Source organism: Rhipicephalus microplus, chromosome X (genome assembly GCF_043290135.1).
Source record: "Rhipicephalus microplus isolate Deutch F79 chromosome X, USDA_Rmic, whole genome shotgun sequence".
Taxonomy (NCBI): Eukaryota; Metazoa; Arthropoda; class Arachnida; order Ixodida; family Ixodidae; genus Rhipicephalus; species Rhipicephalus microplus.
In genome coordinates this window covers 332,742,444-332,769,185 of record NC_134710.1, presented here as the reverse complement: position 1 = coordinate 332,769,185, position 26,742 = coordinate 332,742,444, and the positions used below count along the sequence as shown (strand labels likewise).

Below are 26,742 nucleotides of genomic sequence, written 5' to 3'. Positions count from 1 at the left end.
ATCGATATTCTTCATGTACAAGTAGCTGAATACCTTCCTAGCACAACGCTCCTCTCCCGTTCCTATCAATCGCTTCTCAAATTTTATCTTGCTGCTAGCTTCCCTGCCCTCAAATGATATCCATCCCATATCACCTTGTACTCCCTGATTTGGTGTATTCCCGTGAGCTCCTAAGGCAAGCCTACCTAATCCACGTTGCTTAATTTCTAATCTTGCTTGAACTTCTGATCTCATGCACAAGACCGCATTGCCGAACGTCAGACCAGGAACCATGACCCCTTTTCATATTCCTCTGACAAAATCATATCTATTGTAATTCCACAGTGCCCTGTTTTTCATTACCGCTGCATTTCTGTTACCTTTAGTCGTCACGTATATTTCGTGTTCCCTTAGGTACTTGGCCCCATTGCTTATCCATACGCTCAGATATTTGTATTTATCTGCTATATTCTACTATAAAGTGCCCCCTGGCGTACGGCACCACCAAAGAACACGCGACCGTAGTCACGGGATCGTCTCTCTCCTTTCGTACGTGGACATGAGTATCGCCCTCTATGGCAGGTTCAAGAACTAACTAGAGGCGGTTACACACAGTGACAACGGGGGAAGCACGAACCACGCCATAAGGGGCTTTGCTCCTAAATAAAAAGTGCCACAAAGGTGCTGCTAGTTAAGTACTGGATATTGCGGGCATGTTGTCGAAGATGGTCGTTAAAGCAGCGCCCGGTTTGTCCCGTATAGGAACAGCCGCACTACAAAGGAATATCGTACTCTACGTTGTCTACCTAATCGAGGTAATTTGTTCTGTGTTCGGATACTTATGTGTACTGTGTCCTGTGTTCGTTTACGTATACTTGTGTTTGAGACAAGTATACGTTCCTTTGTTTCGTTAGCGTTGACGTGCCTGCACAAACAGTTGAGCTTACGGGGAGCTGAAAAAACGAGCCCAACGCCCGCTTTGCTAAGATTTTATTGAGCTCGCGGCTTACGCCGTCGACGTAAGCAGTCGCAGAAATTTCTTGCTGTTCTGTGCTGTGCGTTTTCTAGCACTTACCCTAAAAGTCCGCTCAGATAGCTTCATTGCCCAGGCGCGCGAAATTTCCATCGGATATGCGGCGCATTTGAACTCTGTGTTGTATTTGGGCTCGAAAGCTTTTTGGGCTTGATAGAAACGGGATCTCTTGAGTGCACTCCTGAGAACACCTGTGGCAACTTCACATTTTGCGAGTTTCGTATGCGCCGAGTTGAATTACTAAAGCATACGCAAGTCGGCGCATACAAAATTCGTTGATAACTAACAGTGATATGAGACTGAAAGCGGAGTTTAGCCAAAGCTTAAAGTTTAGTCTTTTACAGTTATAATTTATGTCCCGAAACCTCTATTTTAGAATGCAGTATACATTATTTTATGTGCTGACGACACAGATAATGATGCACGTCTTACCTGTCGTATCATGATATGGGGTACCAAAAAACTAACGTAGATTGTTTCTAAGTGAAAACTTCGATGATGCCGATACTTACACAGATACACAAAAAAAAAATGTGGCCGCAGTTCCCAAATACCCGTCGGTATGCAGCCACCGCGGTCAGTATTTTATCCCACTACTGCGTGCTTTGTATCGCAGCAGCCATCGCCAATAAGCCTTAATAGTGTGGTTGGTCATAGCAAGATGTCTATTACATCCCCCGTTGCGTGAATTAAGCTTATTGATTGATTGATATGTGGGGTTTAACGTCCCAAAACCACCATATGATTATGAGAGACGCCGTAGTGGAGGGCTCCGGAAATTTTGACCACCCGGGGTTCTTTAACGTGCACCCAAATCTAAGCACACGGGCCTACAACATTTCCGCCTCCAATGGAAATGCAGCCGCCGCAGCCGGGATTTGAACCCACTACCTGCGGGTCAGCAGCCGAGTACTTTAGCCACTAGAACACCACGGCGGAGCGTGAAATAAGCTTAACTTCGGAAATTATCGTAGATGGTGCCCGTCAGATTTCAGTTGTACTTTATGAATTCGAGATTGAATACTTTTTAGTTTCTAAAGAATTTTCCAAAATTTACAATTATGATACTTAATAAGATGCCGAAACGTTCACGCCTTCACCCTACGGCAAGCGCTGTGCGTGCATTGACTGTATACAATGCACCTATCGTGTTTTTTATACCTACTCTCGTCGATTTCATTTCGCTTTCGGTACCGTAACGACCACCTTCATTATGGAAAGAGCACTGAGTTAGCGGACAGCAAAAAACCAACTTCACAAACAATCAAAATGTGTACGCAAGCAATAAAAAAACACATACCTCAATGTAGTCAGCCTTGAAAACAGCAACTGTAGGATGAGGCCCTATATAAAACCTAAAGAGTCCATACTTTTGAAACATTTGGAAGTACGCCATCCGTATTTCGAGCATAGCTGCAAGAAAAAATGCATATCTTCTTTACTGATTATTTCAGATATAACGCCAATAGGCACTCTTATGCATGTTCAGCTACAGAAAATGAATCTGGTGCTACTAGCATTTATTCTATGGCAACTACACTACGCGACGTCATCTATACGTTATTCATTTAAAAAAACAAAAAAACGCTATTAGCATTGCATTTGTCTCGTGCTATATTCAGTGGGAATAACTTCAAGTACTGTAGCGAGCAACTACAAAAGCCACATTAGTGCACTCGAATGGCGCTTCTGCATGACGTTGTACATCCACGACACAGAAAGATACCCAAGCACATACTCGCTGGTAGTAAGGGTGGCTTCTTAATTGGCCTTGTTGCTGCAGCATGTTCATAAAGGTAAGCGGGGCACTGAATTGACGAGGACGGGACAGAGAGAACACACAAACGCTAACTTTCAAAAATGATTTATTTGAAGCCAGATCACAGAGTATACATATGAAAAGATGAACACTCAAGGTTCGGCAAATGCGCTGGCTTGAAGAAATGACGATTCTTTCCTGGACGAAGATAGCAGGGTTGTGGACAAATTCTTGGCCTAGCTGGTGTATAGTAGACAATTCTACAATGAACCACGTGGTTTATAATCTTTGTGGATGCGAGTAACAGATCACTTGTCAAACACAGGTTAACTTCCACACGTGCAGAAATGCACGGATAGCATGCCACCACATTAGGGCATGTTTTAAAGTGTCCACCTTTTCATGTATATCTCCTGTTATTCGGCTTCCGATAAATCATTGTTGAACGTTAGCATTTGCGTGTGTTCTCTCTGTCCTGTTCTTGTCAATGCAGTGCCGCGCTTACCTTTATGAACATCGTTGGTAGTGAATGGACCACCGAACAATGGATGATGACGATGATGGTTTTCGTTTCCAGCAACGTGTGACCAAAGAGCGCCAAAACAGCGATAGCAAGTTTCAATTGGAGTAATATATAATGAAGTGTAGATGTGACTAGAGTGCAAGTCTGAGCTAAAAACAAATCTGCGTGCCTTCGAAAAATTAGGAAACCTGTTTTCACCAATACTTCAAGCTTTCCCGAAGCTCCCCCTGCATGTGATTCGGAACTCCGGCGACAAGGGCAAAGAAACGTCTGCTAATAAACTACGCCTATACTCCAACAATGTGTATGTGAGTTTCTTTCGACTAAAACAAACCGAAAAAAGTGCGTCGCCTTTTGATCAAGAGTAAACCGTTACGATATGCACGGTACGCTGCCGTTGAGCATATTGACAAACTTAATCGAAGCACACACCCATTCCGGGACTAACAAAGGTAAGCACCATTAGGGTCAGGAAGGCTCGAAAACACATTCTTGGTCGTACTGCTCGAAAAGACCCCGTTTTTTTTATTTGTGCAGCGGGAGAAAACATATTAGTATGCTTAAGGAATGGGGAAGCTTCTTTTTAATAACGACATTTTGTGTTGAGATGCACCTTGTAACTCCTCAACTGCATGAAAATATCGCAGTCCCTCAGCGCTTCAGACTATTAATTATTCTGCCCCAAATCCACTGTCGACCGCACGTATTATGACAAAGAACATTTTTCAAAATGAGAATAGCACGGTAGCACTCAATAACTGATGAGGCCATTGAGCGAGAGAGAAAGATAATGTTTAGATGAAAGGCAGGGAGTTTAAGCATGAAACAAACTTCTGGTTTATTATCCCGCACTGGGGATAGAAAGGCCATAGGAAGCAACAGAACACATGAGAACATATTGTCAGTCCCATATCTGGAATATCCCACACGTTCATTCTTAAGGGGTCCATATTACGCCCTTTTCTAGCATTTGAAACAGTGAAATCCGTTAGACGTCTGCACCTCTTGCAATGCAAAGGCAAATCCACACCTGCTACGCCAGTTGGGAGCAGGCTGCGATGCTCATGTGATGCACCAGCCTGTCTGACCAACGTAAGATTGAATGCGAGATAGAACTTGTCCTGTGCGTTTATTTTTCTCTGTGTTCACATCGGTACCTTGCTAAAACATTCACGCTACTGTCACGTGTCAGTGTTGGTTTTCCGCAAGTAGATCCGATTCACCAACGCGATTATACACGGTGATGCACGCCGCTGGCACTTGACTCGTTCGCCACGACGGTTTCGGCTTTTCTTGATGGTGTCTCGTAAAAGGACGTAGACGTACATGTAGACCCGCATTCGAACATGCGGAGGGCATTCGAACAGAAAAGACTATAGGATCATACTGTCCACTGTTTAGCAAACTTCCGTCGCATGGGCGAGCCGGCCACAAGCTTAACAGTTATGTTGACACATGTTTTCACATTTTTCTCCCGTTTTCAACGTAAAAACAAGGTAAAGAACTACGACTGCATTGGCAACCTAAAGCCACAATACTAAAATTGTGAGGACTGTTTCTGTAACTAAAAGGCTGAAAATACAAAACTGTATTATTCGCCTCTTGGTAATCACAGTCGTAAATATAGCAGCAGGCGACTGCAACTAAATACAGGGTGTTTCAAGAAATGTGTCCAATATTCTTTACAAATCACAAAAAGAAGGTATCTGCGTGCTACTTGCTGCGTCGCTTTCCTGTGGCAGAACGAATCATCAGATGCGTGGAAACAATAATTACGGCAGTAACAAAATAAATTAACAAAATCAACTTTTTAAACAGTGGTGATAGCTGGTCGAGTGAAATGGGCGAATTCAAGCCATTCCTACGAATAGACCATAGCCACTTTGAAATTTTGAAAAAGCGGCTAGTGGTAATCAATCACCATGGTTCGATGCAATGAGTCTAAGTTAGCTGGAGTAACCGAAACCGACGCAACAAAAAGCGCATCTACCATCCACTTCGACAACGTCTTCATGCCCCACCGCGGTGGCCTAGTGGCTAAGGTACTCGACTGCTGACCCGCAGGTCGCGTGATCGCATCCCGGCTGCGGTGGCTGCATTTCCAATGGAGGCGGAGAAGTTGTAGACCCGTCTGCTCAGATTTAGGTGCACGTTAAGGAACCACAGGTGGTCGAAATTTGCGGAGCACTTCACTATGGCGTCTCACATATGGTGGTTTTGGGACGGCAAACCCCACATATCATTCAATCAACAACGCCTTCAGTGACGACAGTTTCGCTCGTATTGGAGGAGAATAAGCGAGTCTCGATAAGCGGCCGCGAAGCGAAGTGTATAAATTGATGGTTGATAACGGCGAGGAAAACAGTGTCGTCACTGAGGGCATTGTCGAAGGGACTGGTAGGTACGCTGTTCGGTGCGTCGTTTTCGGTTTCTCCAGCAAAAGTAGGCTCATTGCATCGATCCGCGGCGATTTCCTGGCCCATTTTGGTCATTTATTGTGACCCTTTAATTCATAGCGCCATCGAACTTTCCTTTTCCTATCGCCGTGTGATAAAAGGGCTGCTTATGTTCGGTAGTATACTTCAGTCCACTTTTGCGTCCCGATTAAAGGACCATACCGACAGTGCTGGAAGACGACGCATCGTAAATTTATGCGCGAGAGAATAATCGCAACGTGCCATATCTGCGATGGCAAACCATCCTCTTGCATTGGTCAACAGGATAACTCAAGCGTATAGCTCGGCCCACTGTTAGGGGGCACACGCGAGTGCATGGCTCACGCTCTGCGCAGCGCCAGGCATGTCAAGCGGCGAAAAGCAGCCGCATGCGCAAAACATCGAAGGGGCGGTGCATGGCGAGCGTCGTCTGCCAGCGAACCACCCCTTCGCTTTGCTTGTGCGCACCGCGTTGCTATGACAGTGCCATTCATTCGCATGTCAAGAAATGCGAAAGTTTTCAGTGACACATTAATATCTCCCGCCCATCGTGGAAAACAAAAATTTTAATAATTATTCTAGATTTTCAGGATCAAGAAATAATAAAATACTATGAGCACAACAAATATTCGCGCTATACGCCAGTAGCACGTAAAGTCTCCATTCGCGTTTAGCACATCCCTCAATCTCCGCGGCAGGGATTCATAGAGCTCATCCATGAGCGTCCTGTCCATTCTCAAGCAATTCCACTGATCTTGAACCGCTTTCCACAGTGTTTCGGCTGACGCCCCATGGATTCCTCGGCGTGGCAGAGCTGCTTTGATTATGCCCCACACAATTTCTATTATGTTTATATCAGGCGACCGGGTACGTAGCCACTCTTGGGCAGTAACACTTTTCTTTTCCAGTAGCTTCCTGCTTTCTTCGCTGTATGAATGGGTGACTTGTCCTGTTGAAATATGAAATCATCGTCATGAAAGATGTCGCTGGTTAGGTGTGGGAGTGCCACATTATCCAACAGGTCACAGTACTTGTCTGCCGGGAACTTCCCTTGGATTTTGAAGAGGGGCCCATTGGCTTGTGATGCATCCCCACACCACGACACTTCTTCCGCTCGCGGTCTCTCGCTGCGTGTAGTCTGGTTTATAGCTGGAAGGTAGAAGAAAAGGGGCTGCTGTTCGCTCAGCTCATTAAAACGACAGAAAAAATTTTGCTGCAGCGATTTGCATTGAAGGGTAGTATTGCATTACTCCAGGAATTCGAAGTGACTATGTTCCCTAGAAATTCAGTAATCGATGTATGGCCTCGACCTATAATGCCAAGTATTTTGACACAGGAAGAAAGTTGCAAGAAATATTGGCCTGGGAGCAAACGTAAAGCAAGGATAGGGCCAAACACGAAGAAGGGGGCGTGTACCGCAGCCCGTAACCCATGACAGCTTGTAGTATATATGCGCTCAACAGCGAAAAAAAATTCCTACCGGGCATTTCGAGGTCTCCAAACTTTTTGTTGTTGATGATGACAGTTTGTAGTAAACGTTAACTCATCGGAGAATGCCACACGCTTTCATTGATGGACGTTCCAATCACGATGTTCTTGGGCGAACAGCAACCATTTGGTTTTGTTGTTTATTCGGAGAAGTGACTTTTTTACGGAGGTAAAACTGCTGAGACCAGCTTCAGCGAGTCGTCGCTCATAGTCATCTTCGACGCTTTGATCCCCAGATTAGCATGGATTTCTTGAACTGAAGGAGTTGGCTTGACGGCGACAAACACAACTATTTCACAATCTTGCTGCTCAGTCATCACACGTGACCTAGGCTTACGAGGAGTGTCCTCGATTCGGCACTCATCTCTGAACGACAGTACGATCCTGTTGACAGTCTTCAGCCGTCAATTAGGCATGAATGAAATAGCACGCTGGGTGTAACCTTGAAGAGATAGTTCGGCGATCTGCCTTCTTTGGTGGTGGGAACCCTAGCCATTCTGTATCCTTCCAATTTCCGGCAGCTAAAGCCTGTTCACGAACATACGCTTCCCAGCTGGAATTTCAGAATAAAAGACCAATAGCTTCGCATGCTTCTTCTATATACACAGATTATTGTTGTGCGCGCAGGCAAAGCGAAATGATGGTTCGCAAGCAGACGACGGTCGCCATGCACCACCACTTCCAACTTCTGCGCATGCGGTTGCTTTTCGCCGCTTGACATGCATGGCACTGCGCGAAGCGCTGGCCTAGTGTTACTCTATATGCTACCTTGGGGTAGCATATACAGTAACTCTACGCTGGCCACGCGCTCGCGTGTTCTCCCTAACAGTGGGCCTAGCTGTACAGGTATGAAGGACGCATTGGAGACACCCCTTGGCAACCCCGTCATTGGGTGACTACAAAGGACGACCTGCAAATTGTTGCAGCCGTAGCGGAACAGCCAAATACTACAGTCCGAGAAGTACAGGCTCACCTCAGACTCTACCGCATTTCGGCTACAACTGTGAAGTGCCGTCTCTACGAAGCAGGACTTAGAAGCCGAATGGCTTTCAGGAAGGTGCTCATGTGAGCTGAGAACAAGGCAAATCGGCTCCAGTTTGCTGATGATGGCGCCCACTGGTCTTCATCTAGCTAGAAACGCGTGGTGTTCATGGAGCAGTCCACGTTCACAACTCGGTGGGATCGGAGAACGCAAGTTTGGTGCTCTATGAACACGCGGTATGTAAAGGAGTGCTTTTAGGCTTTCAATAAGCAGTTGTGTTTGTGCGAATTTCTGCCGCTACTTTTAGCAGCGCTAGTTACCTAGGATGTGACTGTGAAGTAAGTGGTAATACTTTAATGATTTCAAATTAGCAGCTAAATATTGTCAAAATCTTCTTTCGGATAGGTAATTCAAGGTGCGATTGACATCTAACAGTAAGGTAATTCATTGGAGTCCATTATACACTGAGAATAGCCGCTCTAAATTTCGTTGTTATCTAGAACAATAAAAATGTCATCTATTACACTTAACCAATTACCTTTTTGTGCTAGGCATGATAAAAAGTATAGTACATTAAGCAAGTTTATATTCGAAATTCTTCGTAACCCTATTTCAAGTCATAAGGTAACCCACGAAGGCGACTTTCATTTTAATGTGCATGCAAGTGTGACTCACAGGTTTCGGAAAAAGCGCCCGAAAATGTCTGTAGACAACCCGAAAACTTGTCGGAGACTACAGCATCTCAGGCCTAGTCAGATAATACTCGCTGTCTCTATTTTTATCGGAAACTCATTTTGCCCCAGAGTCTCTTTCATCATACCCATGACAGAATGAAAAATATGAGTAGCCACCACGAGTGTTCGACCCCAGTGCCTAATGTCACCAAGAAAACTACAAAAATAATCGCCAATCATTGGCTCGGCCAGTACCTTATCGCGCTATATTTTACTTTTAAATGTTGCAGCATCATAAAGCTATCTTTGTCCATTGATAAACTGTACTTGTTCATTTCCTGCAGGTATATTCCATGATACATACAGCGAGTAGCTGCCAGTGGCCGAAGTTCAGTGACTATTTGGAGGGGGGGGGGGGGGGGCGTCACAAAGGATGGCCTTGGTCCTCTCGTCAGGGTGCATGGCTTTTACACGGCTTAGAGCTACTGCTCCATTCTAGACTATGTGGCGTTGCCATTTCTTTTTAGGGGGAGCGTTTCAACGTGGAGACTTCATCCTTGAGCAATACCGCTGCCCCTGCTTATAGCATGGAGTTGCCGTGCTGGAATGGCTACCACAATCCCTGGTCATGAACATCATTGAGAACATATGCGGAAACATGAGGGCTGCGTTGTGTTCCAGCAGCCTGCATGGCTTGTGTTCGAACAACCAGTGGTCAGGAGTACAAGACTGCTGGAAGAAGCCATCGGGACCATTCAGACATACGGCGCCTTGTATGCGTCTTTTAATTCTGAATAGGATGAGGGCGGTGATCGAGGCTCATGGTGATGCAACCGGCTTCCAAATATTGTAATTTAATTATCTAAGCACAACAGTTGAGCTAACTGAAAGGCATTTGTAAATGTACCAATGTTTTATTTTTACTTTCAGGTAAGCTTAAACAACACTTTTTTTTTAAATTTCTCGACCAAATGAGACTGAAGCCCCGCCGCGGTGGTCTAGTGGCTAAGGTACTCGGTTGTTGACTCGCAGGTCGTGGGATCGAATGCCGGCTGCGGCGGCTGCATTTCCGATTGAGGCGGAAATGTTGTAGGCCCGTGTGCTCAGATTTGTGTGCACGTTAAAGAACCCCAGATGGTCGAAATTTTCGGAGCCCTCCACTACGGCGTCTCTCATAATCATACGGTGGTTTTGGGATGTTAAACCCCACAAATCAATCAATCGAATGAGAGTGAATCATGATTATGCACTCTTTTTTGAGTTATATAACACCCAGTTATATTTCTATTGTGTTTTTTACGGTGCCTATCTTTGGGATGATCAAAAAAGTCGTGTGAGCTGTGGGAATATTTTTTTCTGTTCCGCCGAATCGCTTCGTTGTGGTAGTGGCAGCGCGGCTTGAAAGTTTTGCTGATGTATTGGGCGAGGTTTATTAATACTACGATCGCTTACAGAAAAGGTAGAATCACTGCGCTTCTCTAGAACCGCACCGGCTTCTGAATTTGCGTGCACACGTAACAAGAGTGATGCTTGCTTCACCGCAATGCAGGCGCGATTCGGTCGAGCGGCCGCACTCTATAGCAGGCGACGCGGCAAAAGCCCCGCCTACAGCAGTCATTGCGCTTGCGCGCTAGTTTCCAAAGCGCCCGGAAGAGGCACTCGGCGTCAAGATCAAGTGTCTTCACTCCCGCCTAGAATTACTGTTTATGCAGTAACTCTACGCCAGCCGCACGGCGCGGTGTTCAGAGTAGAAGCGGACGGCGCTGTACGTAGTTCACCAGAGAGTTTTCATCTTCGCGCATTGAAGCTATTACACTCACAAGGAAAATGGACGATCGTTTCATCGCAGCTACAGTTGCTGCATGTAAAGTTGCTGACCATTTCAATAAAAAAGAAGTATGCATTCGTGAAGGCCACACCAAGCATAGCGTCTGCAGTAGAGACATGTTTCGCACGTAGTCACTTTCTCGCAAATGCTTGGACGTCAGGACGTTTTCTTTGCAGGTTTCAAGTTTTTTACTCGTAAGTGCAGCGACCCAATTTGCGAACATCTAATCTTAATAGGCATATTTATATTATTTCTGATGAAATTCGAGAGATGTGGCTCCAACGTGACCGTAAGTGTTGATGCAGCCACATGGAACGCAGAATTTCAACAGGGGCGCTAACCCAGCACTTAGGCAGTGCAAGAACAAGTGCTCCACTTTTTTTTTGCAAGAATCTCCCACTAGGAGAAGCAAACGGTGCAGGAAACGCCACTGCTGACCTGTCTAGGCAGCAGATAAAGGCGCAGTCCAATGCAGCGATCTAGCGCGTCCGTTTCAATAACGTATCTTATCTGCGGTTCTCTCTGTCGTACCTCTTTTCAAAGCTTCACGTGGGCCGGTGGCGTTCCCACAGCTGCAGCTTGCCCCAAAATGACGCCGTCTCAACAAATATCGCGAGGAAAACCATCGCAGGCATGCTCTACAAAGTCAAATATTCGAATTCTCTTTTTCAATAATTTCGAGAACTAAAAATCACTTCTGTGTATCCCTAACGCCATAGCGTGGGAGTAATCGCCAAATGTGATCCATTCCGTAATGCTGGTTCCTTTCAAAGACAGCACGTCATTTAGTCATAGGCAATATTCAGTAAATGCTACAAAAATGACAATATCTGCTGCTTCCTAACTGACTGATATGTGGGGCTTAATGTCGCAAAACCACCATATGATTATGAGAGACGCCGTAGTGTGCTTCTTAACATTAATGAAATAAAAATGGGGACAACGTAGAATGGCCCCCCTCTCTCCTCACATGAGACGCTATCACAATTTTCATCTGTGGCGCAGGTCATGTCAGAAACGAGAACAGCGGGTAGGCGGTGTTCTCTGTGTTGTTGCAACAAACCGTGTATTTTCTCCTCGCTCCACCGCGGCTATTGTGGCCCACATGTTCGTGTTATCGCATCCTGGCTGATTCATACCCAAAGCACTTCTTTCTCGGCGGTTATCACCTCAATATGCTGGTGACGAGCGGTGAATGATAAGAAATGAACGAAATGAACTGCCGCGCTATCTGCTGCTGAACTCGCTGATATAGTTGAACATTCAAATAATAATGGCGACACGCTCTGTTACGCCATAAATGTTGAACATATATGAGCTACTGAGGAAGGTAGAGAGATAGGAGAGTTGGAAACAATGCATATTTGGTAAATCTGCGCGAACACGACGGAGATACAAGACGATAATGACACAGCGCTCGTACTGTGTCTTTATCGTTTTGTGTATCCGGTGTGCTTGCGTTCATTTTGCATGAGCCACTGAGATAACATATATTGGTCCTTTGAAGAGAATTAAAGATATCAATAGGAATATCAGAATACAGAAAGGTCGGCCTGAGCTTGTGCGTTCTGGCCAGCTAACTTTTCTACACAGGGGAAAAGGAAAAAGGGGAAAAAATGGCAGCATATCCACGGAGTGAATGATGGAGAGTGGGGCGAAGCATTCGTCCGTCCATGCGTCCGTCTGTGTGACCGTCCATGTGTCTGTTCGTGCGCCCGTCCCTGCGTTCGTTCATGCATCCGCCCCTGCGTCCGTTCATGCGTTCATCCATGCACCTGTCTGTGTGTCCGTTCGTCCATCTATTCAACACTCCAAGTCCCACCATCTCGCATCTTTTTATCATATATTCCCCGTATAGAAGCACCGTCATTCAGTGGACATTCCAAGGACTAAACGAGAGGTGGCACACGCACACTTTCTTAAGGCTTGCGCTTCGGGTCTACTTCCCACCTTCATCCACCTTGAGTTCATGGTATATACTAGTTCACTGTATTCATGGCACTGCGTCCCAATGCGCGCTAAACCCTTCTAGAACCAAGGAGGTTACGCCCAGCGAGTATAACGTAGCAACCTTTTCCTGTCAGATAGTGCTCTTTGAACATGCTAGTGGCTACTAATGTGAAATGATAGACAGGAGGATTCAGCTTTTAATTTCATACGGCTTGCGCTTCGTACCTGCTTCCCCCCTTTACCACCTCGAATTCATTCATGGTATATACTAGTTCATTGTATTCATGGCCCTGCGGTTCAACTCTCGCTAAACCTTTCTAAAACTAAGGAGGTTACACCCAGTAGCAACCCTTTCCCGTCCAATAGTGCTCAATGTACATGCCAATGGCTGCTAATGGGGATCGCAGCGTGCGCGTTGACTAAAAGCCGAATGCTCCTGTCTCTCATTCCCCATTAGCAGCCATTGGCATGTACATTGAGCACTATTTTTATTGTTAAACAACGCACAGAAGAAATCTCCCACCGGCACCAACTCGGAGGTCAAATGTTATACCTATTTCGGGTATGTGCCACTAGTGTTTACGTACTACGAGGGACGCCCAAGCCACGCCATAAGAAGCTTCGCCCCTAAAAAGAGTGATAAGGATGATAATTGAGACTTGAAGAGGTGATGCGTACGTACAATAATGTAACGTTACTAAAGTCCACTGTCTATAGTTCATTCAAGGTCAGTTCATGTCGGTCATGAAAGCTTGAACGAGGACCAGTCGAAAACCTATTGCCACAAAAATAAACTCGGGGCGCAAGGTTGATATGATTCTATAAATGAGGGAGGACAATATTGAAATCCAGAAACCTGACAAACTTTTTTTTCAAACAGTGAAGGTGTTTAAGCGAGCCATAAAAAGTGCGCGGTTCACAAAAAAAGATAGCCGCGCTTTGACCATGGCAACCAGCGATGCTGAAGTAGCTGGAACACCTCACATAAGATTGTGACATCATACCAAGCCACGCATTATCGAAAGCCACGCAGCTGCTAGCACTTTATTACAAGTCACGCCCCGCGACGAAGACACGCAACCGAGTTCCGTCACTCGATAAGCTAGAGTCATGGTATGCCTAATTGATTTATTTGTGGGGTTTAACGTCCCAAAACCACTATAAGATTATGAGAGACGCCGTAAGGGAGGGCACCGTAAATTTCGACCACCTGGGGTTCTTTAACGTGCACCCAAATCTGAGCACACGGGCCTACATTTCCGCCTCCATCGGAAATGCAGCCGCCGCAGCCGGGATTCGTTCCCGCGACCTTCGGGTCAGCAGCCGAGTACCTTAGCCACTAGACCACCGCGGCGGGGCAGTCATGGTATGCCTAAAGGAGGTACAGTCGACCAAAAAAAGTTTGTGGATCGAGCGAGCACGTGCCAAACTGCCTTAGTGGTGCGTTATCTACCGTCAGCGCAGTTCTATAGGGCGAAAAGGACTCATCATCTTTTCACTGGCCTTTCCATTTTACCGCTGCGTAGGGCATTGCTAGTTCGCAGTTTTCGCGCGAAGGGCTCACTTGCAGTATAAGCGTCAGATCGCGGGATCCAATCCCGCCTGCAGCATCTGCATTTTCAGTGGAGGCGAAAATGCTACAGGCCCATGTGCTCAGACTTGAATGCACGTTAACAAACCCCAGATGGTCGAAATTTCCGGAGCCCTCCACTACGGCGTCTCTCATAATCATGAGGAGTTTTTGGGACGTTAAACCCCATATATCAGTCAATCAATCAATCAAGTAGCAGTGCGACGATCGCATTTATATTTTCATGGCAGTATCAGCACTATCACGGCGGGCCTCGAACGCCGTTCGGTTGGCTTTGTGATAAAGATTGTGACTGATAACAGTGGTGCTCATAAACTGCTCTCGAGGCAGATGCTTGTAGAAGCAGATGCTAAAAAGTGTCTCGCGTTAAAGTGAGAAAGCTGAGGTGTATTTTTACCAAACACGGTGATACACAGTCTGAAAACTGACAGGCCATAGATTAAGGGAGAGATGCGTCTTGATTGCTGTGATCTTGTCGATAGCCACTGACGTAGCGGAAGTGTCACGAAGACGCCTTTGGCTACGCGCTCGCGTGGTCCGTAAACTTTTTGGATCGACTCTACGTACTCCCAAAAGAAGCAGCAGTGAATCGTGACGCCGGGCTAGTGGCTGGACGACAACGGCGACGGCAGCGACGAGCACATCCAGAATACGCCACCAGGAAAAGGGAGAACAAGAGATGACGAGATGATACTGCCCATCACAGCGAGTGGAATGCTGCGCGTACGCGAGCTTTACGTCAGGATCCAGCCCACCGGAAAGCCCAGTACGAGCAGCGCCATGCTCATGCTTCTATCAGCTGTGCCGAGTTCTACCTACCTACAAAGAAGTTCAACCTATGAACAGCCATGAAATACGATCAAATTGGGCAGCTTCTTTGTTGCAATCCTTGTGCGTCCGACTGCACGATTTCACGGTGTTGCGAATATTTGTAGCTTTAAATAAGACAAAATCAATTAGCATATTTACTATATGCGTTATCTGTAATTTGGCGAAATAGTTGAGTTCCTCATATTTCTGGATGGTCGTCAGAATCGAGAAAGGAGAGTGGTAGCGTATGTAGAGGGGGTAGAGATGAGGGCCACAGTATGAGATACGTAAATGTACCACTACACACAGCCGGTTCGATGATAGCAAGACAACTGATTTGTTCAATGCAATTATTCTGCACTGTGTAGCGCATGCGAATATAAGCAGTAAAACATGATCGCACGAACACCGTCACTCTCCTCATTTTCCAGATAACGCGTGGTGAATCCTACTGTTCCTTAACACAGCGAAGTTGAAAAGGCATATATATTACCAAATCTTTCTGTTCATGCTACCACAAAGTATAGTCGTTTCCCTGTTCTTACATGCAAGAAACCACAAGATTGTAATTGTTAACGTTGTTGGGAGACAAGGAAATAATTTTGGCCACCTGGTGTTCCTCAACACCGGTAAACGAGCATTTTCGCATTCACCATCATCGAAATGTGGTCGCTGCGGCCGCAATGCCTGAAATAATTTTTGGCGTTTTAACCGTCAAAACCTCGATTGATTATGAGACGTTTTAGTACAGGCTTCCGGACATGTTGACTACCTAATGTTATATAATACGCACATAATTCTAATCACACGGAACTCCCGCATAGATTGCCGAGACCCACGAGCCACGGCGTATGCCTCAACAGCGCAATCAATAGCCACTGGTCTGCCAGGGGAGGTTTAAATGGTTTAATACCGTGTTTATATGATGTAGCACGTTAGAATTAGCCTGTGTTTTCGTCGCAAAATTTGACGCTGAACAGGTCAAACTTTTGTGATGCCTCAAGTGATGCATGGCACACTTCTGATCCATGTGCAATCGCGAAAGTTAGCGACGTCTGGGAGAACACCACTTTGACGTCACTGCAAGCAATATACAAGTTCACATAAAGAATTAGTGGAGCTGAAAGCACTCACACACGTTGTACGGCGTCCGGTGCTTGACGGAAGCGGCATGTGAGTGTTGCTGCAAGACCCATCGCAGGGGTATATCCTCGTTAGGGCCGGGGAAGCGAGCGAGCTTCTTCCAGGTGGCTCTCCTCGCGACATGAACAGCGCAGGGAACGGCAACCACGAGAGACGCGAGTGTGATGACGGCGGCGCCAACAAACCAGAAAATCAGTTGCACAGCAAGGTCAAACATTGTACGCGCCCTCTCAGTCGCCGGCCAGCGACAAGCCGCCCGTCGATTCCCTCGCCGACCGACGGGACTGGTTGTGCAGCCTCACGCGCATGCGCGTGTCCGGAGCGCGCGCGCATGCGTCTATTGCTTCTGCTCCCGCGGGTTTTGAAATCTGCGGACAGTCCGACGCCGTATTTCGAGATCTTTGCTAAATTTCTTCATTAACATTGTTTTTTTCTGGTAATTGCGTAGCGAGGGTGTTGACAGAAAGATGGACGGTGTTGTAGTGTTGAGGCTAAAGAAGGAAAATAATGACTAATTCGGGGCTATTAGGCATTAAAGGTAAAAAGTTATTATGAGACACATATTGGTAAAGTTCTCGTAATAACTTTAGGCAACCCAGAACCTCCAGAGGTTCCTTAACGAGCCCCACATTGCTAATTGCACGGGTGTTGTATCTTACCCATGACAAAAGGTTGCCATAGCTGGGCAATTCAGTAAGCACTTTCCAGATCTCCCCTCCTGAGGTTTGTATGCGTGAGTTAGTAGGTCCATGCTTACTCTTCCGACATTAGCCTACATCCGTGCCGTCTACCCGACTAGACGGCCGCAAATTGTCTTACATATGAGACAGAACTGGCCAACAAAGCAAGGCAATATTGTGCTGACCTGCCTTCTATAATGCTCATAGACATGTGATATCCAACATCTTCTCTTTCCTCCAAACCTGATGCCTTCGTTATTTGAAAAAGTGTATGTGGGCTTAATCACGTAAAAGGCAGCGCTAGAACGAATACAAATGACGAGAAGACGACAGGGCATGCACTGTGGTCAGAATTGAAGTTTTTTTATTAAAAAAAAAACATTGCTTCTATTCAGTCAGCATCCGCATACACACACAAAGACAAAATGAAACGGAAGGCTTGCGTGGAACGCGCAGCACAGTCACAACGACAGATAAAAAAGGGCTTCTCTAGAGCTTTTTTTAAACACTCCTTCGGTAACTACGACAAGCACACTTCCAGGTTACGTAGCAGGGATGTATTCACCATACCATTCTTCGGAGAAGCGTGGTACCTGCTACACACTTGTAAGAATGTATGTGCATTTTAACGCCATGCGTGTCAAAAGTTCGTTTAGGAGAAATTCCGGCGTTGGCGTTCGCTTCGTTGCTGGTGAGCGAAAATTCATCATCTCATGCGTGACTGCAAAATCGAGAATGACACAAATAAAATAAATGATAAAAATGGCAGATCCCACGTACAGTGGGAATCGATTATATGCAACGCACAAATGAGGGAGGTTGCATTGTCACATTAAAATTAGCATAACATTACGAGGTGGACGTAAATTGTGCGGTACATGACTTCTATGTCATGATAACCATGCTTATGCCTGGCACTTGTGTTTGTCCATCCAAGTCCCGTAATACCAAATTTGGTATGTGAAGCTAACAAAACGACCGCGAGCGCGCTATTACCGTAGCATCTAGTCATGTTTTACACGACACGCATGCCATGATTATCATTTTTGGACGTGTCATTTACCTTCGTAGTTTATTCACGTCAGGTAATATCAAATTTGGTATGTTTAAAACTAGCGAAACAGCTGCGAGCGCATCATGAGCCTGGCTTATACTCATGATCTTACATGACACGCATGTATTGAATATCATGTTTGCACCTGTCATATACCTTCGTCATCCATTCTCGTCACCTAATACCAAATTCGGTATATGTGAAGCAAGCGAAACGGCCGTGAGCCCATTATGAGCGTGGCATGTAGTGATGTTCTTACATGACACGCATGTCATAATTTCCACGTGAGAGCTTGTCACTTATAATCACCATGCAGTCATGTATTACCATAACTTTTGCAACATATTATGTGAGGATGATGATGATATATAGTGTTTTTTGGCGCAAGGGCCATTTGATGGCCAAAGAGCGCCAGTTCATGGGACAAGGAATGTGGATAATGATTGTGATTAGCGGCTGTATAAGGGCCATAAAATTCCTCGCAGTAAGGCGGGTAAAAACATACAAGTAACAAAATCATGACCATGCCGTGAAATGCGTGTGTGGTGTGATTAGGTGACAAAAGTTGGTGATAATGTAAAACGATGGTGGACATGTATGGCATTAGCACAAGTACCTCACTCGTTCATACCCTTGCGTCCAAGGGCCGTGAGGCAAGTGCTTTCCTGTGTAGCCACCGCAGCAAAAACCTGCCTGGAGAGGTCGTGCTACGGGATGCCCGGGTATATGATATGAAAATTATGAATTTCTTTTAAAAACGCTAACAATGATTTATGACTAAAAAGCGGTTCCCTACCAACGAACATTGCAGGGTGTAAAGGTATATGTTGTCGGTAGGGTAATGGAAAATGCTGTTTTCTTATAGTTTCTAATTGTTTACATTGAATTAAAACGTGAAGGACTGTTGATGCTTCACCACATTTGTCACACAATGGTGGATCTCCACCGGTCAAACGATCTGTGTGTGTCGTGTATGTGTGTCCTATCCTGAGTCTCGTCAGTAGTATACCTCTGTATGACGCGATTTTGATACTGGCAGCCAATGACCAAGGTGTGGCTTAATAATGTGTAGTTTGTTTTGTGTGTGTGTGTATCCAACTTGCTCTGCCAGTAGTCCCTGAGGTTTCGTTTGAGAGACGGCTTAAGATCAAGGGCCGGGATTAATATGGGTGTAGGGGCAGTGCTTTTGTGGACGGATGCAGCGAGCTGATCCGCCCTCACGTTGCCTTGGATCTCACGGTACCCTGGCACCCAGCACACTACAACATGTTGTTTGAGTGTGTAGAGTGTGCACAAAATAGAGTAAAGTGAGACAAGGACCGGGTTTTTTGTTTTTTAAGACTGTGCAGAGCCGTTACCACACTGAGGGAGTCTGTATAAATTATTGCTTTTTGTATTTGTAATTGTTTGATGTGTTTAGCTGCCACAAGTGTCACGTAAGCTTCCGATGTGAAGATACTTGTGCCTGGATGTAGAGGGCCAGCATCCGAAAAGGATGGGCCCACAGCAGCGTAGGACACAGAGTAGTTAGACTTGGAGGCATCTGTAGAGAGCTCAGGACGTGTGTATTTGTGTTGAAGTTCCAGGAAGTATGTTCGGGTATGGGCAATAGGTGCATGTTTTCTAACTTCTAGGAAAGACACATCGCAGTCTATAGTCTGCCACTGCCACGGTGGCGGGTATGCTACAGGAGCCATTAAACTGTGTTCAAGTGACACTCCAGTTTCTTCAGCTAGACCCTTCAGGCGAACTGAGAAGGGCTGCGTCATCGAAAGCCTGTTTTGAAACAGAATTTCGCTCGACAGATCATTAATAGTAGAGTATGAGGGGTGCTTTTTGTCTGCTTTCACCTTAAGAAAATATACAGAGGACATTTAAGTTCTTTGTAGATGAAGCGACCATTCATTTGACTCAACGTAAAGGCTTTCTACAGGGCTGGTGCGAAAAGCACCCGTAGAAAGGCGGATGCCCAAATGGTGCACGGGGTCCAGCATCTTCAAAGCACTTTGAGTTGCAGACTGATAAACAACAGCCCCATAATCTAAGTGGGTGCGAATGAGGCTTTGATAGAGATTCATGAGGCATTGCCTATCACTACCCCAAGTAGTACGTGACAACAGTTTTATAACATTCATGGCTTTGAAACATCTTGTTTTTAAATACTTGATGTGCGGTACGAAGGTCAACTTGTTGTCCAAGATTAAGCCTAAGAATTTATGCTCGGCTTTGACAGACAGACGTTGCCCATTCAGTCGAATGTCAGGTTCCGAGGGCATGCCTCTCTTTCGAGAGAAAAAGACACACGTGCTTTTGTGTGGGTTAAGTCGAAATCCGTTTTCATCTGCCCATTTGGAGACCTTGTTTAAACCCAGCTGAAGCTGCCGCTCACACATTACCAAGTTGCATGACTTGAAGCCAAGCTGGACGTCGTCGACATATGTACAATAGAACATATTGCGGGGGATGGACAAGTGCAAGGAATTTATTTTGATGAGAAAAAGTGTGCAGCTAAGTACACCACCTTGTGGCACGCCTGTTTCCTGGACAAATGTTTGGGAAAGAACCGTGCCCACTCGGACATGGAATGTCCGGTTTGACAGGTAACTTTCGATTATGTGAAACATTCTTCCGCGCTCGCCAAGGTGGGACAGGTCTCTTATAATTCCAAAACGCCATGTTTATCATAAGCCTTTTCGATATCGAGGAACACAGAGAGAAAATATTGTTTATGGACGAAGGCGTCTCTGATCTGTGCCTCGATACGAACGAGGTGGTCTGTAGTGGATCTACTTTCTCGAAACCCGTACTGAAATGGGTCGAGCAAATTGTTTGTTTCAAGGAAATGTACAAGTCGGCAGTTTATCATTTTTTCGAAGACTTTGCACAAGCAGCTTGTAAGTGCAATAGGCCTATAACTTGAAGCTAAAGAAGGGTCCTTGCCCTCTTTCAAAATGGGAATAATAATAGCCTCTTTCCAGGAGGTAGGGATAGTGCCAGAAGACCAGATAGCATTGTAAAAACAAAGTAAGGTTTTTCGTGTTTCGGCTGGTAGGTTTTTTAACATTTCATACACCACACGGTCAGAACCTGGGGCAGAAATACTGCAGGAGTTTAGAGATGTTCGGAGCTCAGCTAAACTGAAAGCCTGGTTATACGCCCCGTGTCTAGTGAATTTGTGTTCGAGTTTCTGCTTTTCTATTCTTGTTCTGTATTTTTGGAAACTCTCAGTATAGTGGGACGAGCTGGATACCCGTTCAAAGTGTGCACCAGGGAAGTTTGCCTGATCTTCCAAGGTATCACCCTGAGTGTTCACGAGTGGTAGTGTACGTACTTGTTTTCCTGCTATCCTACCGACCATGTTCCAGACTTTAGCCTCCTGTGTGTATGAATTGATCCCTGACAAAAACTTCTGCCAGCTTTCTCTTCTGGCCTGCCGACGCGTTCTCCTGCCTTGAGACTTTATTTTTTGAAGATGTCAAGATTTTCGGCTGTTGGCGAGTTCCGAAGCAACCTCCATGCCCTGTTCTGTTCCTTTCGCGCATTACGACACTCTGTGTTCCACCACGGGACGTGTCGTTTGCCGGGCATTCCAGATGTTTGCGGTATGCACTTGGCTGCTGCGTCAGAAAAGCTGTGAAGTACTGCACAGCTTCATCTATGTTTAACCTACATATGTCTGTCCAACTCAAACGTGTAGTGTTGTGAAACTGTTCCCAGTCTGCTTTGTTTATCAGCCATTTGGGAACATGTAGAGGACATTCATATGTTGTTTGTGAACTCAACACTACAGGAAAATGGTCACTTCCATATAGATTATTTATGATTTTCCATTTCAGTAGGGGTAGAAGTGAAGGTGATACGATGCTGAGGTCTATAGCCGAGTAAGTTTTGTTGGCAACGTTATAGTATGTTGGCTCTTTCCTATTCAACAAACAGGCACCGGAAGAGAAGAGAAATTGTTCAATGAGACGACCTCGTGCATCGAAGCGAGAATCGCCCCACAGTCCACTATGTGCATTTAGGTCCCCAAGAAGCAAATAAGGTTCGGGCAGTTCATCTATTAAAGACTAGAATTCACGTCTTTCAAGACGGTGGTGGGGAGGTACATACAAAGAGCAGATGGTGACGAATTTGTTTAAAAGTACCGCTCGAACAGCCACCGCCTCAAGGGATGTCTCGAGTGGTAAATGTGTACACGCTACTCCTTGGTTAATAATAATGGCTACGCCACCGGATGACGCTACAGCATCATCTCGGTCCTTTCGGTATATGACGTGGGCACGTAAAAAATTTGTATTAGAGGATTTTAGGTGTGTTTCCTGTACACACAGCACTTAAGGTGAGTGTTTGTATAAAAGCTCTTGCACGTCGTCGAGGTTTTTAAGCAGTCCTCTGACGTTCCAATGTATAATTTGTGTTTCCATATTGGAAGTAAAGTAGTGCTGTGTGTACGTTAAGGGAGTGACTTGTTTAAGCTGAAAGGTCGAGCTCAAGTAACAGGGCTATTATCAGGCCCTGTTATGAGCTTTCTAGTTCTCTTGGCGCGCTCCAGAGAGCCGCGCCACTCTTTTGGCACCAGGGTTGCCGCCGTATCCATTGCCTCCTCGGAGGCACTCGATGCCCGCTCATGCGAGCTGGTTTTTCGAAGCTTGGGCCTCGCCTGGCGAGGTGAGACCTTGAGACCCGAGGACCCTGGAGTCTCTGGTCTCTGTTCAATAGTAGGCGGAGTAGACTCAACTACTGCCGCCTTGGGGGCAGGCGCCACAGCCAATGGCTCGCTCTGCGCAGGCCGAAGGAGTGGCGAGGGCTGGTGCGACACTTCCCCCTGGCGCGCCGCATCAGCATATGTGGGGCCATAAAATAGCGAGATTCTTTTTCTTGCTTCTTTAAGTGTAATGTTTTCTTTTATCTTTAAAGTGGTGATCTCTTTTTTTCTTTTTTCCAGAAAGAACAGGAACGTGAGTACGCGGCATGATTACCGCCACAGTTAACACAGTGTGCAGGTGCTTCGCAGTTGTCGGACGCATGGCCCACGACTCCACACAGAGCACAAGTTTTCCGGTCACGACAGCTTTGCGAGCCGTGGCTATATTTCTGACATTGGAAGCAACGGCGGCGGTTGGGAATAAATGGTCTCACGATTGTCTTTGTGTACCCAGTCTGAATGGTTTCCGGCAAATCGCTCGAAGCAAAGGTCAGTACTAAGTGTTTGGTTGGGATTTCCTTTTGATCTCTTCTGATCTTAATACGCTGTACGTTTGTCACGTTCTGGCTCTTCCATCCTTCGAAAAGTTCAGCTTCGGTCAGGTCTAGCAAATCTACGTCCGATACGACCCCGCGAGATGAGTTCATGGACCTGTGCGGCGTAATACTGATGGGTGTGTCTCCAAGCGTTGTGAGGGTGTTCAGTTTATCGAATTGGTCTTTGTCACGTATCTCAAGGAGTAGATCTCCGCTGGTCATTTTGGTAACCTTGCACCCGGCACCGAGAGTTTCGGTTAAGCACCTAGCCACTATGAAGGGGGATACAGTTCTGGCTTGCTTGTTAGTTTTTTCGCAGTGTATAACGTGGAAATGAGGAAAGATCTGTCTTGGCCGGATGAAAAAATTGATATCTTCGGTGCGTACCCGCTTTGAGCAGGCACGATCACTAAGTAAAGGGAATGCTTTGTGCATGCTAATTGTATGTTGCTCAGCAGCGTTTGCGGCCACCCGCCACGGAGCCCAACGAGAGGGACGCTGCAAGTTTGCGGATGCTGAAAGCTTGCAGACGTCAGCCGTACAACTCTGCCATAACCCAATGCGTCTAGGCCAAGGCAGGCTATATGCACAGGGTTAACCCTTGCCGCCGAGAAAATTGGAAGTAAGCAGAAGAGAGAAGTAGACAGGAAAGCTAAAAAAGTAAGAAAGACGAAGATGTAAGGAGAGAGAGATAGGAAAAGGCGACTGCCGATTTCCCCTGGGTGGGTCAGCCCAGGGGTGCCGTCTACGTGAAGCCGGGGCTAAAGGGGCGTGTTGCCTCTGCCGGGGGGGGGGGGGGGGGCTTAATGGTCCAATCACCCAGCGTCGGCTCAACCCCCAGGATCCCCTTTTCCCCGGACACCGCAAAGCCACGCACGGCTAGGCGTGGGAGGGAGTAGAAACTCCCCCGTTAGCTCGGGTCCGTGGTGTCGCTACACACCAAACGCCTGCTTTCACAGGCGCCCCTGCGGGGCATATTATGTGAACGGAACCACCGCAGGAGCAGCAAGACCATGCATGGCATGTAAACGATGATATTGATGGCATGCATGTCATTATTTTCATGTTACGATTATTTTATATAACTCGTAATACAGTCATGTTACGCCATACCAATTTCGGTACAGATCCCATTAACAAAACGGCCAGGAGAGCTAAAAGCCGTAGGTGGCTAGATAGATAGATAGAAATAAATAAATAAATAAAGATAGATAGATAGATAGATAGATAGATAGATAGATAGATAGATAGATAGATAGATAGATAGATAGATAGATAGCCTGGATTTGATCCTGCGACCTTCGAGTCAGCAGTCGAGTACCTTAGCCACCATGGCGGGGACAAGGTTGTCCGGATCATGGAACGAAAGGGGTCCGTAAGCAGTCCAGGTCGTCAACGGAAAGGAGCTATCGGACAACAGTAGGTCTCTGGCGGGAAAAACTTGGAAAGTACAGAGGTTGAGGAAGACTTCAAGACCCTGCGGGCACAGGCAAGCGGGCACCATGATGACCGGGTGGGGTCACTTTAGAGCCCACCCAGTGTCGGGAAAGATTGCTGCTGGCAAATTTGGCTGCAGGAGGAGCTGCGAGAAGGTGTCGAAGAGGCCATGCTGGCGACGTGGACAAAACGGTGGGGTTAATCGACGCAGATGCGTGACGACTGACCACAGAAGTGTAAGAACCTTGGCAACGTTCCCGACCACGCACATTGTGCTGACATGGCCGTCGAAAAGAAGCTGTGGGTTGGTCATGCAGGTGTGGACGTTGGCGTCGAAAGAATACTCACACCAGCGTTTCATTTCGGTTCGCGTGCCGGCGTGGGTGGTCGAGTCGACGGACACGAAAACGCTGTGTCTGAATAACGGAGCCACGTTCACTGTGGGTAGTCATGCCATCGGCAAATGGTTGTACATAGCGTCAGGCAAACCTACTAGGCGCTTGTGTCGTCTTGAGGGCTATGACTGCAACGCGTGGTTGCGTAGCAGGATGGCTCAGAAATCACTGCTCTGTTTTACGCGTAGAGCGTTGACTTTGCCGATATCGTGTCTTGGGTGGTAGACATGCAGCCGGAACGGGCATCGTTGCTGTTGTCAATAACGAGCCTGCGTCGCTGACACGCGTCTGGTGGTTGCCATCTGGCGTCAAAGGCTCCAGGGGATGGTTGTGGAGCCCAGTCAGTGTGGGCTCTGCCAAAGGATTGGATGGCGCATGTGTTCTCGTTAAAAGACCCATGGCTGTCAGCGTGCAAGGGTTAGTGTTAAGGTCTGCATTGTTGATGGCTGCTTCCATATCAGGCGTGACATGCGTGTTCTGCTCTGCCATATGTGGACGAGGAACGTCGTCCACTGGTACGTCAGTCATTTTTGCCGTGTCCTGCAATATCGGCCATGGTTTCAGGGGGCCTCAAACTTCCTCAGCGGGATTCGTTGAGGATGATGCTAGACGCCGCCGGCAAGATGTGCAGATTGGCAAGGTCGATGGGGGACCATCATCAGACGTCGTGGGCGGGGATGTCTCTGTCATCGCGTGGCAAACAGCGGGTGAAACGACGTCTGCGCCAGAGTCGGAAGCATGCGGGAAGGTAGCTGTCACAGAGTCTGGTCACACCGAGGTGTCGCGTGCCGTCGATGTCGCAGAAGGCATGAAGTCATCAGGCATGTGAGACGGGCGTACACCGGCTCCAAGGGGATGCACCTTACGGTGATGAGGTCAGTCGAAGTGGGAGCGTCTGCTGCCTCATCGTCGTAGTCATGTGAAGGATTGGTTGTCCCTGCGACCAGATATGAGGTAGGAGGAGTCGTAGCCGGGGTGGTGAGGTCATGGTCAATAGAGGGTTGCGTACCAGTTGGTAGGGCGGGTTGTGACGCAGCACCATTTTAAAATCGCGGGACCCCAGAAGCGGGTGGAACAGAGAGACCGTACGTAGCAGGCGAGCAGTACAGTGCAGAGCACATCCCATGGCCGCTGGCTTGTGGTTGGGCAGCAAGATGGCAAAACTCTGCCGTAAGCGCGTCAAGCAAGAAGGCGTGCTTAAGCGGCTGATCAGCGACGCCATTCACAGCGAGAACGGCGTCGATTCGCATGAACCATGCCTGGGGTAAGGTCGGGTGGAATGCGGCACTGGTGGGCTGAGTAGTGGAAGCATGGCAGCCGGTAGCTCGTCGAAGGGCATGTCCTTCGGGTCACCAACGTAGCGGCGAGAAAAGAGACGCGAGGCAACGTCGTGAAGGTGGCCAACTGGGCCGTTCGAAACTCGCCGCTTTATTCGTAGGCGCTGAACGTAGCGGCGCTGGCTGCCAGCGTTCGACAAGCCAGGGGCGTGAACTCGTTCTGTTCTCTCGCACTGCTCGAGGTAGGCATAAGCTGCGCGCAGGTAGAGGCGTGGTGGGTCCGGAAACACAGCCTTTTCATCATCCCCACTAAGTGGGCCTTTGGTGTCGAAGACACCGAGTTTTCGGACATCGTGTGACTAGCAAGGGCATTAGACTGATGGACAAAAATGCTAAAGACCTACGCGACTTCTCTCACCCAACATCTATCCGAAAACTCCGCGAGTTCTTTGGGCTGCACAAC

The 26,742-nt window shown here is 47.0% G+C and overlaps 1 protein-coding gene across 1 annotated transcript in view; it reads right to left on the bottom strand.

Annotated features, from left to right (window-relative positions):
* LOC119161239 (cytochrome P450 4C1) overlaps positions 1–16,470 on the bottom strand; it is a 56,467-nt gene extending 39,997 nt beyond the window's left edge. Inside the window, exons 1-2 of the mRNA XM_037413613.2 lie at positions 16,187–16,470; positions 2,313–2,425 (exon numbers count right to left, since the gene is read on the bottom strand). Coding sequence (XP_037269510.2) covers positions 2,313–2,425; positions 16,187–16,412 — 339 coding nt within the window. The 5' untranslated portion in view covers positions 16,413–16,470. The remainder of the gene's footprint in view (positions 1–2,312; positions 2,426–16,186) is intronic.
* Positions 16,471–26,742: the final 10,272 nt, after the last annotated feature.